Source organism: Dromiciops gliroides, chromosome 5 (assembly GCF_019393635.1).
Source record: "Dromiciops gliroides isolate mDroGli1 chromosome 5, mDroGli1.pri, whole genome shotgun sequence".
In the NCBI taxonomy this organism is placed as follows: Eukaryota; Metazoa; Chordata; class Mammalia; order Microbiotheria; family Microbiotheriidae; genus Dromiciops; species Dromiciops gliroides.
The window spans coordinates 172,304,251-172,319,846 of record NC_057865.1 but is presented as its reverse complement, the minus strand read 5'-3'; the positions used below and the strand labels follow the sequence as shown (position 1 = coordinate 172,319,846).

Genomic DNA, 15,596 nt, shown 5'->3' with positions numbered 1-15,596 from the left:
TTCACTCACATGGTGATTTCTGACTCCTTGTCCTGTACAACTCTGAGATGGTGGCATTCTTTTCAGGTTTGGTAAGTGTATGCTCTCCTCTTCCTGGAAACGTGCTAGTTAATCCCCTACAGCTAGCTTGCCAGCTAGGGTCATTCTGTTCTGAATCTAAGCCAGCCCCTTCCCCAGCCACACCCCAATTCCACTTGGGACAATTCAGTTCATCATCTCTTAAATAACCTTTCACTGCAAAAAAAAAAAAAAATCATCCAAAATCTATGAGAGTAAACTAGAGATTTCCTAGGGCTTTGTAAGTGACTTAACACACAGCTGGCCAGATTCTCAGCATTCCAAGCAGACTAGTTCAAATACACATGATGTTTGTTATTTTCTTCTTTACGGACGGACTTAGCATAACTAAATAAATAGGAAAGTATCAATAAACAAAGTCCAGTTATTTACAAATCCAGCTAATAAGATTTTAGATGCAGAGGGATTGATCTCATGTCAATTCCTACTATGAACCAAAAAAAAACCCCAATTAAGCTAAATTTTTAAAAGGTGAGTTGATACCACAGAGGAGACTTTCGGAAGGGATAATAGTTGTTGGCCATTATCAAACCCATGTGCTATTTTTAGGACCTATATCCCCAGACAGGCTAGAGGTGCCCCCTCCCTCCCACCCCCATGCAAAGAGCTAGCCATGCATCCAAAAGACTTAGAAGAGCTCGACAAGCATTGGAGTGAGGCAAAAGGCAAAGTTGCAGACCCAGCCAAACTATTTTCACATCCAAGGCAAGGTTGGGAGTCAACCAATCTGCATCACAAAGGAGTTGCTTAATTTGTGGCAGGTGTTGAGATTCACAGAAGTCTGGTGGAACTTGGTTAGAGCAAGGTCAAGATTTCACTTGCTTCTAGCACTTAGTTCCATCATCTCTTTCTCCCCTGTGGGCAGGGCAGGGAAGGGAAAAGCCAAAAAGGGAAAGAAGGAAGGAAAGTAACTTGTTGACCCAAACTTCCCCTCCCTACCCTTTGGCCAGCTTGACATTTGTAGAGAGTTGCTGAGTTGCTCAGGGATGTGGTATGAAGAGCTGCATACATTAAGATAGCTTCAAAGATCATTTCCCTACCATGTGTTCTTATTTTGAAGGCTGGCATGTCCTACAGTCATTGGGATGCTCCTACCCCAAAAGTAGTCTCTGTATCAAAAGGATGAGAGGCTAAGTAATCCTTGTACTCTCCGTCAATAAGCTTGGCCGAATTTCTGGCAAACCAGCAATCTATCTGCTCTTGTCCATTGTAGATCTTCCTCTGTTTCCAGACCACTGGAACCCGGTGCCCTTTCACTTTTAGGATGGTTTCAGAGCTTAGGTTTTCCTGGGAGACTGAAGCCTCAGTATGGTTCCAGCTGGAGCCTGAGCCAACTGGCTCTTTTGTTAGCTTAGGCTCCTGGTTCAGGAATTGTCCTGCAAGAGGAAAAAAAATAATAGCCAGATGTGGATCAAACCCAATTGACACAGATATGGTAATATTTGGCTCTAGTCTGGGTTAACTGAACATTTGTTATAGTGAGTAAATGCCACAACATCACTGGGAAACTTGAAAATGATCACAGTCTAAGATTTGGAGAGGCAACATGGGATAGTGGATTGGTTATTGAACCTGAAGTTAGGAAACCAGGATTCAAATCCTATCTCAGCTCCTTACTAGTTACATGATCCTGAAAAAAAATCACTGAATGTCTCTATGCCTCAGTTCTTTTTTGTTGTTGTTTTTGTTTTGTTTTGTTTTTTATTTTTGTTTTTTTGCGGGACAATGGGGGTTAAGTGACTTGCCCAGGCTCACACAGCTAGTAAGTGTCAAGTGTCTGAGGTTGGATTTGAACTCAGGTCCTCCTGAATCCAGGGCTGGTATTTATCCACTGCACCACCCTAGCTGCCCCTTATGCCTCAGTTCTTGAAGTTCTTGATTCCTATCTTCTAAGGTTCTTTCAAGATCTAGATCTATGATCCTTTTCTTTGACTCCTCTCAGAAGTCTTTCCTTTCCCTTCCAAACAGCCTATTATCTTAACATTGAGATCCAGATCCACTCTATGGAGATCCACCAACCCTGCCAAAGTCCCCTAAGCAAAGTGAGAATGAGGCAGAGGTAACTGGAAAGTACGGTTAGGTCTTTTAGGTAACCTAGTCCCAAGGTCCCCTTAGAATGCAGAGGCACTGAATGTGTGTGCAAGAGACTGGGAAGGTGAGAAAGAGGAAGCAGTCAATTCACTTTGATATTATTCATCGTCAGAATTCTTCTAGTTAAGCAGGGTTCTAGACCACAATCCACAACAGAATTAATTCTTGATAAACAAGACATTGCTAAAATGCTCAGGTTTAAATACCAGGAAATCCTGCTTTCTAAACCTAGCTCTGGCACAACATCTTGCTGCTAATTTGGGGCAAGAGAGCTATGGGAATTGGCTTGGTCAATAATGAAGCAAGAAGAGTGCTGTGAGTTCCTACTAACACAGGTGTGGCCTGAATTTCATTAGTACCCCTCTAGGAGAGGCAAGAAAACAGAACCTTTCACTTCTTCAGTCTAGTCCCATTCCAAGTCTTTATGCAGTCTGACTAGGAATCCACGCTTACATATTTTATATGAAAATATTTGTATTAAATTTTCTATAACCAATGAAACTAAAGCCAGGAATCATAGTGGGGGGTGAGGAGAAGAAACTAGAATTTATTAAGCTCTTACTATGTGGCAAGCCCTGTGCTGAATCCTTTACAAATATTATCTCATTTGAATCTCACAAGAAACCTGAGAGGTAGGTGCTGTTACTATCCCCATTTTACCGTTGAGGAAACTAAGGCAGAAAGAAATTGAACTATTTGCCCAGGCTCACACAACTAGTGATTTGAACTCAGGTTTTCCTGACTCTAGTCCTAGTGCCCCATCCACTGCACCACCTAGTGGATAGAGAACTGGTCCTATAGACAAGAAGACCTGGGTTTGAGTCTTGCCTCTTGACTCCTACCGACTCTGTGACCATGGGCAAATCATTTAACTTTTCAGTCAACTCTTCTGACTATGAACAGCAGCTTCTTCTACCTTAGTGGAGAATATTTCTTCACAAGGAGTTACCTGTACCAATGAAATGAAAAGCGGAGGGAAGAAAAAGGAAAGGGAAGTAAGGAGAGGGGATGGTGGGAGAGGAAAAGAAATAGGAGGGAAGGAGAGAGGCATGAGGGGTAAGGGAGAAGAGAGGATAAGAAGGAAGAGGGGGAAAGGGATGGGAGAAGAGAAAAAAGTCAGAAGCATCAACCTCAAGTTAAAACATTTACATGTTCGCCTCCTGAAACCCAGTACAAACAGAATGCCCACACACACACACACACACACACACACACCCTTACCTAAAAGTCCATGACAATTGTCTGAGAGTCCTTTGCTATTGGAGATGTAGAAGCCAAGATGGTTTCGCTGGTAAGGAGCTGGATTTTTGTAGAGGTGAATAAGGATGACAAAAGTAATTGTGCCCTGGATGGTCACTGTGACGTTAGCGTTGGCAGAGACAGACAACTCCAGCCCCCAGCTCCCCACTACTACACTTTGGTTGCAAGGGAGGACCAACCTGTCCCCACCATCCAAGACAATCCTATTTGGTGTGATTTCCAAGTAAGATCTCTCTGGCTTATTGATGAGGATGGTGATGGTTCGGAAGTAAGTCCGATACTTCTTGTGGCCAGTCGGAGGAGCTGGGGCCCCGATTAATTCTCCATTCACTGTGACACCTGAAGAGGGGAGGAAGGAAAAATAAAATGGTGCTTAGGTAAATTATTCCATTCTCAAAACAAAGAAGCCACAATCACTACCATAATGATACCAACCCACGATCCTTTTGTCCATGAACAGAATAGTCAGTATCCTACTTACAATTGGCCACCAACAACCACCTGGTGGTAACCAGACATTGACAAGACATGGAGACCCTTGGCCTTAGCTCCTTGGACCCCCATTGCACCTCTTACCCCATGACTCAAGGATTGATAGGGTATCCTGCGTGCCTCTGATTAGAATCTTCCACTTTCACAGCCCTAACTAGCCATCTTGGGATATCACTACTGTGGCTTTCAAAGAGTGGGCATAGAAAAATTGATATAAACAGATTTTTTTTAACTTTGCAGAGAAAAATAAACAGAACCAGGAAGATAATCTACAAACAGCTACATGATAAATGGAAACAACAACAACAAAGCTTGAACAGTGAGGAGTCATAATAATCAAGCTTGACCCTGGAGAAGAGTTGAGAAGAGGCGTCTCCCTCAGCTCATTGGAGAGAAGGGGCCAATGGGTAAGAAATATTTTAAACACTCAGATTCAGCTGAAGTGTTGCTTAGTTTTGCTAAAATCCTACAAGAGGCAGCTCTCTGTGGTAGGGAGGAAGGGAGGGATATATTTTGAAATGAAGGTGATGTAAAAACAAAAGATATTAATATCTTTTTTCAGATTGGGTATTGTATAGTAAAATGAGCATTGGGTTTGGAGTGAGAGAACCTTGGTTTGAATCTTGCCTCTACCACCTGTGAGACTGGACAAATCACCTGACCTCTCTGGACCTCAGTTTCCTCATCTACAAAATGAGGAGACTGGCCTAGATCAAAGCTTCTTAAAAACTGGGTTTCAACTCCATATGTGGTCACATAACTGAATGTGGGGGTCACAAAAAATTGGCAATAGTGAAAAATTACATATGCCAATTTTACATACCTGTATACCTGGGGTCACATAAAAAATTCTTCAGGCAAAAAAGGGGTCCCAAGTGGGCAAAGTTAAATATGCTCTGACCTAGATAAATTCTGAGGTCCCTTTCCAATGCTAATATCCTATGACCGAATGAAGTTCTCTCAAACAAAGATGGAGATTTTCATACTGCTTGGTTCACTGTCATACAAATGGTGGCCTCATCTTAATTTCTAATGAAACAATACCTACTGAAATGGGTTCTTATCTCCAGCTAAAGGTAACAGTCATTAGAGACCACTGCCATATAATAGAGCCCCACTCTCCCTAATTAATCTTCCTGTCCCAAAGCAGCTTCTTAGCCATTGCAGGGAAGGACGACTCAGGTACCATTTCAGATGCCATCTCCTTCATGTAGCCCTTCCTGGCAGCCCCTAGTTGTTGGGTACCCTCTATTTGAGTTTGCCACCATTGACCTACAGCACTGAGAAGTGACTAGCCCATGATCACAAAGCCACTTTATATAAGAGACAGGGTTTCCTAGCTTTGAAGTCAACTGTCTATCATGACACCACGCTGTCACTGCTCTCCTTTAATACATACATCACAAAAAGCTATATATAAACAGAAGTTCATGGTTTCCTACACCATGCTCCTTCTTGTTCATTTTTTGTATATTTCAATGTTTGTTTCTGCTGATGGTTGTTATATTCATAATAAATTTTTTTTTTTAGAAATGAGGCATATGCCTGATGCTACCATGCTGAATTTACACAAAGAAGGATGCAATTGGGGGGCTGGAACTCCAAGCCCTTTAACTTCTCAGCCTCTGGAAATGGCAGGTGTAGATATCTGGATCCTCACAGTGATGGCAGAGTGCATGAGTCCCTCCACCCTCCCTTTCCTTTAATTCCACCAGCCAGGATGGAGCTTACCAGAGTCCATATGATCAGAGACAAGTCTGAGGATGTCCCCAGGGTTCCCATCGATGTTAAAACAGACGGTGAGCTTGCTCAAGGGGAAGTCCACCACAAAATGAGGATCTCCATCCGCTAACAGAGTAAGAAAAGAGAAGAAAACTTAAGCCCGATACTGAGTTTGATTGTATAAGAGAAGGCTGTGGGATGAAGTAGGGAGGGCCCTACACACTGCTTCTTTTTCAGCTGTTGTGCAATTGTGTCTGACTCTTCATGAGCCTGTGGACCATACTGTTCATGGGTTTTTCTTGATAAAGATACTGGAGTGGTTTGCCATTTCCTTCTCCAGTGGATTAAGACAAACAGAAGTTGTGACTTCTTCAGAGTCTCACAGCTAGTGAGTGTGTGAGGCCAGATTTGAACTCAGGTCTTCCAGATTCCAGGCCCATCACTCTATCCATTGAGTAATCTAGCTGCCTCTTCTTTTTCAATAGTTTTTCTAATTTTCTTTCTGATTTCACTTCCAACGGTCAGAGGGAGGGGGAGGGGCAGAGAAACAGTGTAGGTTGAAACTGACAACATAAATTTGCTTATTTTTTTTGTTTGTTCTGTTTTGTTTTTTTTTGTTTTTGTTTTTTAGTGAGGCAATTGGGGTTAAGTGACTTGCCTAGGGTTACACAGCTAGTAAGTGTTAAGTGTCTGAGGCCGGATTTGAACTCAGGTACTCCTGACTCCAGGGCCGGTGCTCTATCCACTGCACCACCTAGCTGCCCCAAATTTGCTTATTTTTAAAAGTGTTACTGAATACCTGCCTCTCCCTCCACCCACCCCAGGAAGCTTTTGAGTTAAAGGACCTGGTTTCAAATCTTACCCTGGTCACTTATTACCTCTGTAACTTTGAGAAAATCACTCACTCTTCCTAATCACAGTTTCTTCACCTGTAAAATGATGGGTTTCAGATGAAATGGGTGTTGAACTTGGAATTAGGAGACATGGGTTTAAAACCCAGTTTTCCCCCTATGAGCTGCTCTGTTCTCTACTTTTAGATACTTGCTAGCTGTGTGACCATGGGCAAGTCACTTAAACACTGTCTGCCTTAGTTTTCTTATCTGTAAAATGGGGATGATCATAGCACCTCCTTCCCAGGGTTGTTGTGAGGAGAAAATGAGATCACTGTAAAGCACTTGACACATCTTAAAGTGCTACATACATGCTAGCTAGTTATCATCGTGTATTAAACGGAGAAAAGTAAACTTTACATGATCACCTCGGATAAGTCAAGTGGGATAAAGCATGGTGAAGTACTTTAAAAAGCTTGAAACATGATATAATTGTCAACTGCGCATCTAGGTGGCTAGAATGATGGGGAGAATGCCGGACTTGGAGTTAGGAAGACCGGAATTCAAATACTGCCTCACACTCTTAGCAGCTGTGTGACTCTGAGCAACTCGGCCTCTCTCTGCTTCAGTCTTCTTACTGTTGTTGTTGTTGTTCTTTGTTCTTTGTTCTCTAAAGAGGGCCATCACATAGGGAGCTAATTCATGACTTCAACTGAATCGGATTTAAGTGAGGGAAGATGGGCAAAGTCACCAACCTCACTCTCTCCTCCAGAGCCATCTGGGTTCAGAAGCAAGATATACATCAGGACGACTAGAGATGGCCCTGGATGCCATGAGAGGCCTTGGCCTCTTAAAACTAAGGCCTTTCCCAGGTCTCAGTTTGCCTGAGGTGATGCTCATCAGTTATTAAGGCTAGGTAAGAAAGGAGGCAAAGAAAAACCTCTTTTACCTAGTGAAAATAATAATAGATATAGATAGATGTTCAAATCCAGCCTCAGAAACTTGGCACTTACTAGCTGTGTGACCCTGGGCAAGTCACTTAACCCTCATTGTTCCACACACAAAAAAATAGATGGGGTAGGGGGGAGAAGACCCTTGGGGTTTCTGGCCAAAGGAGATACAATTTCTATTTAGGACCACTCAACCATCAAGAGGCCAGACAATGGCCAAATGAGGCCTAGGCTGTGACCTATTGTTGGCCAGTCCATGAAGGTCACAGTTATCTAGGTTTAAGGGGAGGTCCTTAAAAGACGTCTTGCAGGTCAAGCCCAAGAAATCTTGTGAGGTACAATGAGAATCATAACACCTTTCTCACAGGGTTATTGTGATGATTAAATGAGACCTCTTTGTAAACCTTAAAGTGAGACATTTTGTTTAGAACCAGACCTGTGATTTCATTGGCAAAGGAAACTCCCAATGGGAAAACTCCCTTTACCAACACCAAGCAGCATCTGCTCTACAATGGAAAGAAGTGCCAGTTGGCACTGAGAGGTTACGTGACTTGCTCAGTCACACAGCCAACATGTATCAAAGGAACAACTTGAAGTCAGGTCTTCTTGACTCCCATAGCCAACTCTCCACCACAGTGCCTTTCACTTACGTCCTTGTGGTGTTGTTCAGCCATTTAGTCATGTCCAACTCTGTGTGACCCCGTGAATGATAGCATGCCGGGCCTTTCTATCTTCCGCTAATTCTCAAAGTCTGTACAAGTTCATGTTCTATGTTTCCCTGACATATCTATCTATCCCATCCTGTGCTGTCCCCTTTCTCCTTTTGCCTTCAATCCTTCCCAACATCAAGGTCTTTTCCAATGAGTCCCATTTTCTCATTATGTGGCCAAAGTATGTAAGCTTTTGCTTCAGCAGCTGACCTTCCAGTGAAGGTCAACTTCCAGTGAATAGCCTGAATTTCTTTAAGTATTAACTGATAAAAAATTCGTGGGGCAACATGAGTTAAGTGACTTGCCCAGGGTCACACAGCTAGTAAGTGTCAAGTGTCTGAAGCCGTATTTGAACTCAGGTTCTCTGAATCCAGGGCCGGTGCTTTCTCCACTGCGCCATCTAGCTGCCCCAAGTATTAACTGATTTGAACTCCTTGCTGTCTAATGGACTCTCAGAAGCCTTCTCCAAAACGTTGATTCTGTGGCACTCAGCTTTCCTTATAGTGCAACTCTCACAGCCATACATTGCTACTGAAAAAAAACACTGCTTGCCTATATGGATCTTTGTTAGCAAGGCGATGTCTCTGCTTTTTAGTATGCTGTCCAGATTTGCCATTGCTTTCCTACCAAGGAACTAGCATCTTTTAATTTCATGGCTGCAGTTACCATCTACAGTGATCTTTGATTGAAAAAATATAAAAGTTTACACTACTTTCATTTCTTCTCCCTCTATTTGCAAGGAAGTGATGGGACCACTTGAGAAGATCTTAGGTTTGGGTTTTTTTTTTTAATGTTACACTTGAAGCCAGCTTTTACATTCTCCTCTTTCACCCCCATCAAGATGCTTCTTAATTCCTCTTTGCTTCCTGAAATCAGAGGCATATCTGAGACTGTTGATATTTCTCCAGGGAACCTTAATTCCAGCTTTTGATTCATATAGCCTGGCATTTCACAGGATATACTCTGCATATGTTCAATAGGGTGACAATATACAGCCTCATTGCACTTCTTTTCCAACCTTAAACCAATCAGTTTTTCCATATTTAGTTCTAAAAGTTGCTTCCTGACCCATATACAGGTTCCTCAGAAGACAAGTAAGATGACCTGGTACTCCTATCTCTTTCAAGACTAGTCACATTTTGTTGTGATCCCCATAGTCAAAGGCTTTGGTGTAGTGAAGCAGAAGGCAATGCTTTTATGGACCTCCCTTTCTTTCTCCATAATTGAGCTACTGTTGGCAATTTGGTCTCTACTTCCTCTGCCTCATCAAAACCCAGCCTGCTCTAGGGGCAGCTAGGTGGCAAAGTGGAAAAAGAACCAGCCCTGGATTCAGGAGGACCTGAGTTCAAATCCAGCCTCAGACATTTGACACTTGCTAGCTATGTGACCCTGGGCAAGTCACTTAACCCCAATTGCCTCACCAAAAAAACAACAACAACAAAAAACAAAACAAAACAAAACAGCCTGCTCTTCTGGTATTTCTTGTTTCACATACTTTTGAAGCCTAGCTTGCAGAATCTTAAGCATAATTTTCTGGCATGTGAAATGAGTGCAGTTTTTCAGTAATTTGAACATTCCTGGGCATTGCCCTTCCTTAGGACTGGACTGTAAACCGATCTTTTCCAACCCAATGGCCCCTGTGAGTTTTTCAAATTTGCTGGCATATTGAATGCAACACTTTAACAGTATCATCTTTTAGGATTTTAAACAGCTCAGCTAGAATTCTATCACTTCCATTAGCCTTATTGTTAGAAATGCTTCCTAAGGCCCACTTGACTTCATTCTCCAGGATGTCTGGCTTTTGATCAGTAACTACATCATTGTGATTATCAGTGATTTTAAGATCTTTCTTGTATAGTTTTTTGTGTATTCTTGCCAGTTCTTAATCTCTTCTGCTTCTGTTAAGTCTTTACCATTTTTGTCTTTTATCTGCCCATTTTTGCATGAAACATTCCCTTTATATCTTTAATTTTCTTGAAGAGATCCCTTGACTTTCCACTCTGTTGTTTCCTTTTATTTTATTTTTTTTATTGCTCATTTAAGAAATCATTATCTTTCCTTGCTATTCTCTGGAATTCTGCATTTGGTTGGGTATATATTCTTCTTTCTCCTTTACTTTTTGATTTACTTCTTTCCTTAGCTATTTGTAAACCTCACCAGAAAGCCATTTTGCTTCTTCTTTAAGAGGTTTTTTTGTTGCTGCCTCCAGAACAATATTATGAACCTTTGTCATAGCTCTTCAGGCACTTTATCTACCAGATCCAATCCCTTAAATCTATCCTTCACTTCTACTTCATATTCATAAGGGATGCTTATTAAGGTCATACCTATATGGTCTAATGGTTTTCCTTACTTTTTTCAATTTAAGTCTGAATTTTGCAATAAGAAGCTCATGGTCTGAGCCCTACATCTTTGTATACAAGGTCAAGTAAGTCCTTCTAGTACTGAGTTCTTACTCATTCCATACATAAGTCTCTTGACTTACAGTCCAATTTTTTTTCCTGAGAATTATACCAAATAATAATGTTTACTTAGTTCTCCCTAATTAGTTATTTATTAACTGAGTTAGGTGGGCCTGACCACCTTCCCCTTTGGAGGGTCTTAAGCAGTGGAGAGGGGTGGAATCGGTCTTCCTGCCCTTTAGGTTAATCAGTGTCTCTTCATGTAGATTGTACTAACAGAAAGTTACAGAATGTTAGCTCTAGAAGAAACCTTAAAACACATTTTTTCCAGTCCCCTTATTTTATAGATTAAGAAATAGATACAGAGAAGTGACTCACTGACAGTCACGTCAATCAATGGTGAAGCCAGGACCTTTAAAACCCAGGGCTCCAGACTCTGAGGCTGGTCAGTATCTGTCCCTTAGTAAACCAGCTCAATGCAATATTATCTTCTACTCTGAAGTCCCTTGCCCCCTTGTCTTGTCACCAATAATGTCTTACCAAACACCAACACTAGATATAATACCCACCATCTACCTCCATCACTTCTAAACACAAGCTGCTGAAGGGAGCTGGAGGAAGTCTGAAAACTGTGTTGACATGGTTCTACTAAAATTTATGTTACTGAATATTTACTGGGCCCTTACCACAGCAAGGCAATCCTTCTACTTCTCCCTAATCAATTCTCTATCCACTCACCACAGCAGCTGTTCCAAACTTCTCTCCTCAAATCTCCCACAACACTCTCTTACCTGAACCTCTTACCTGCCCCCTCATAATTCCCCCCCCAAAAAAACCCTGAAACCATATCATACAAGGTACCTCTTCTCCCCTTCTTATCTCATATTCCCCTCACATCATCCACCACTATCTTCTTTACTCCAGACTTTGATAAAGTGGTGATGACCCTTCTCTTTATCAAGGCCAAGCCCCCTACAAGTTCACTTGATCCCATCTCATCTTCTCTAGCAGATTTCCCCCACTATCTTCTCCACTCTCCCTCTTGAATTTCAATCTCTACCTACCTCTTGCCTCCTTCTCTCTTCCTACAAGCAACACTTTCTCTCTTCTGTCCTTAAAAAAAACCAAACCATCCCTTTATTCTACTCTCAGCTATCATCTTAGATCTCTCCTCAGGTAAATTTTAAAAATCCATTTACTATTTAGTCCCTCTTACTCTCTTCTAAATCTATTGCAATATGGCTTCCAACTCACCATTCAGCTGAATTGCCCTCTCTAAAATTACCAGTGATCTCTTAATTGCCAAACCTAATGACCTTTTCTCATCCTTCTTCACTTCTCTGCTCCCTCTGACACTGTTTATCATACTCTTTCCTCTCTGGGTTATCTTGACGCTGATCTTTCCTGTTTCTCTTCCTACATGTCTGATCCCTCTTTTTCAGTCTCCTTGCTGTTATTTTCATTCGTGCTCTGCCTAAGAAGTATAGGTACCCTCCAGGGCTCTGTCCTGGGTCCTCTTCTCTTTACTCTCTACACTTTCTCAATTGATAATCTCATTGGCAACCTTGGGTTCTGTCTCTGTGCAATTCCCATACATCAGGCTCTAATCTCTTTCCTGGCTTTAGTCCCACAACATCCACTGTTTACTGACATTTCAAATTACATGTCCCACATATCTCTCAAACTTAACATGTCTAAAACAGGATCCTTTCCCCAAAGCCTAACTCTCTTCTGAATTTTCCTGTTATCATTGAGGTCACTACCATCCCCTAGTCTCTTAGGATCACACAGTCAATATCATCCTCAACTCTTTACTCTCACTTACCTTATGTGTCTGATTATTAGTCACAAAATCTTGTCATTTCTGTCCTGAAAACATCTCATATGCATTCCCTTCTATCTACTCACACATATCCCTCTAGTTCAGGCCCTCGTCACCTCTTACCTGGACAATCACAATAATCTCCTTGTCTCAAGTCTCTCCTCACTCAAGTCTATTCTCTGCACACATAACCGATGGTTTCTTTCTTTCTTTTTTCTTTTTTTTTTTTTGTGGGGCAATGAGGGTTAAATGACTTGCCCAGGGTCACACAGCTAATAAGTGTTAAGTGTCTGAGGCCAGATTTGAACTCAGGTACTCCTGAATCCAGGGCCGGTGCTCTATCCACTGTGCCACCTAGCTGCCCCAATGATTTCTTCAATGTGTAGATCATGTCACTCTCTCAATCATCCCCCCACTATACCTTCCATCTCTGTGCCTTTACACTGTCTATCCCCCATGCCTGGAATGCTCCCACTCCTCATTTTCCCCTCTTAGGATCTCTGGTTTCCTTCAACTCAGCCCAAATACCACCTTCTCCCCTCCCCACCCTGCCACCTCCACCTGCTGCCAGCTACTAGTGACTTCCCCTATCTTCCAGCTCCTCTGCATATATCTTTTATGCACTCATTTTATATGTGTTGTCTCCCTGATTAGAATGTAAACTTGAGAACAGAGTCTATTATTTTTTACTTTTCAATATGTTAAGCACTTAGCACAGTGCACACTAAATAAATGTTTGCTGTCTGATGGATTTGATTTTCACTACCCTACACCCAGAACCTCACCAATATTACTCAAAAATGCACTGGGATGGGGCAGCTAGGTGGCACAGTGGATAGAGTACTGGCTCTGGATTCAGGAGGACCTGAGTTCAAATCTGACTTCAGACATTTAACACTTACTAGCTGTGTGACCCTGGGCAAGACACTTAACCCCCATTGCCTCACCAAAAAAAAAAAAATATGCACTAGGAGAATCTGGCAAAATATACTGTGCTTGACTCTGAGTTTCTTGAAAAAAAAAGTCCTGCATATGTATGTGTATATGTACATGTACATATGCGTGCATGTGTGTTCATGTATGTGTGTGCATGTGTGTAGGTATGTGTATGTATACCTGTACATATGTATTGTGCTTGTGTGTATGTATATGTAAAGACAAAGTCTTTTATACATGGTGAAACTGAAACCTGAAGGGTGAAAGTTCTCACTAATGTTTCTGCTTTTCTTGGCTATGGTAATATAATATCTGAGTCAGATAGTGAAAGGTTTTCTAATTATTTATAAAACATCCTTTTTACCCAAATTCCCCTAAATACTTTATAGGAAATGATGCTGTTTACTCCAGATGGGGAAATCTGCAGATCATTAAGTTTCATGCAACATCCAAAAGAGATTTGCAACCACTTAATAAGGCATGTGTGTGCTCAAAGGAATTAGATCATGCCAGTTGGAAGCTGAGTAGTATCTGTTTTCCCAAACCCCATATCTCACATAGAGAACTTCACTTAGCCTTATGAATTACTCAGTGGATAGTATAATCAGGAAAGCAATAATAGAGATTTAGGGGTGAAAGATTTTAACTTCTTGAGGGGAAAAAAACCTTAGGCTTTCTGTTGTCATTCCATCTGGTGTTTTTTATAAACTTGGGAAGTTTGCAAAAGAGAGCTTTTTGACATTTTGGTATAGCCTTCCCCTCTGAGGCCAAAGATATGCAAAGCTCATTTCAGAGCTATCTCTAAGACTAAAGGCTGGAATCATGCCTAGTTCAAGGGCCTAAAACAATTTCACTTTTAAAGCTAGCACACTTATGGAAATGCACCCCTGTTATCAATCTGTTCTTGTGTAGGGTCTTGTTCCTGCAAATTCTTCATTTGCTGTGTTATCTCCCAAGCTTCAGTGCAATGACATAATGATGATGCTTGGCATTGATTTCACAGCTATTGGTCTTGGCCAAGTGAAGGGGATCCCTGATGTCCCACACTACAAGAGAATATTTGGATGGACTTTAAGAAGTAACTAGTTACTCACCATCAGTTAGACAGACCCAACCAAAGGGGAAAAAGTCATTTACCTCAATTAATCCATCCACACTTGTATTATTTTTCCATACCTGATGTTTTGGAGATTTTAATTCTTGGGTTGTACTGTTTCTTGGAATCAGGTTCTAAAAAGGAGAAAAATGGAGCAGCCATCATTAAAATGTATAGAATATGAGATTAGGAGCAGGAGGAAAAAAAGTAAAATGTGGAGACCAGGAGTCAATTTTCATGCACATTTGAAGCACTTGGAAGTGAAAAATTACCCAAAGAACTCTGCCTCAGATGATATATACTGAAGTTTAAAATGTAGAGTCTTAATGTTCATTATTGGATTTTTCTATACAGCAAATGTTATTTTTTTATTTCAGTGAATTATGCATGTTAGGAAAACATGGTCTGCCATATATGGACTATCTAATAATCAATTAAATACATACAACACAGAGTGTATGCACAAAGAGTGCGGCAGAAGTGATAAGGACAATGAAGAACAACTGAAAATCTTGCCGATGAATATTTTATTTCTGTTTTTTTGGATTAATAAAAATTTTCAATTGTATTTTGGTTATGTCTCACCTCATAAAGCTATGTGTTAATTCTCAGAAATTAAAGATGACGAACTTCTAATACGTTATCTAAACCCTTTGCACCCCTCAAGTTAACAATATTTTTCTCCACCTCACTCTCTTGGACTTCTTTCCACATGGTCCCTGGCCAATATGATTCTGGCTGAAAGAAAACTGAATAGAAAGGAAAGGGATTATCCAATTGAGATGAATGCTTTGATGATTCATGGGCCTCAGTGAGTTGTATTTCCCAGAGAAACCCAACAAAATCATCATGGCTTTAAAGAAATGAAGATTATTTTAAGCACCAATTGATACTTCGTGAAAATATTATTCAAAAATATTCCTTAGAGAAATCGATTAGCTTATTTTCTCATTTCTGTCTTTGGTCCTCTGGATATTGTAGCATCTGAGTCTTATCCCTCTTGAAGCCAGTGAGATCTGGGTCACTGTCATGGGGCTATAATAACAATGTCATTCACAAAAGTAATTTTCCCTGGATCTGTCACATGGCCTCAATGGCACGAAATAATGTTCTTTATACAACTGGGTTCAAATATTTCTTTAAATTATTCTTCTTTTCTGCTACAAACTTAAGTAAGGAACTTCCATGTTCATTCTAAAAAAAAAGA

At 41.1% G+C, this 15,596-nt stretch overlaps 1 protein-coding gene across 1 annotated transcript in view; it reads right to left on the bottom strand.

Annotated features, from left to right (window-relative positions):
• Nucleotides 1-679: 679 nt before the first annotated feature.
• ITIH5 (inter-alpha-trypsin inhibitor heavy chain 5) overlaps nucleotides 680-15,596 on the bottom strand; it is a 93,822-nt gene continuing 78,905 nt past the window's right edge. The window contains exons 11-14 of the mRNA XM_043967941.1: nucleotides 14,470-14,523; nucleotides 5,653-5,769; nucleotides 3,391-3,768; nucleotides 680-1,454 (exon numbers count right to left, since the gene is read on the bottom strand). Of these exons, the coding sequence (XP_043823876.1) occupies nucleotides 1,156-1,454; nucleotides 3,391-3,768; nucleotides 5,653-5,769; nucleotides 14,470-14,523 (848 nt within the window). The 3' untranslated portion in view covers nucleotides 680-1,155. The remainder of the gene's footprint in view (nucleotides 1,455-3,390; nucleotides 3,769-5,652; nucleotides 5,770-14,469; nucleotides 14,524-15,596) is intronic.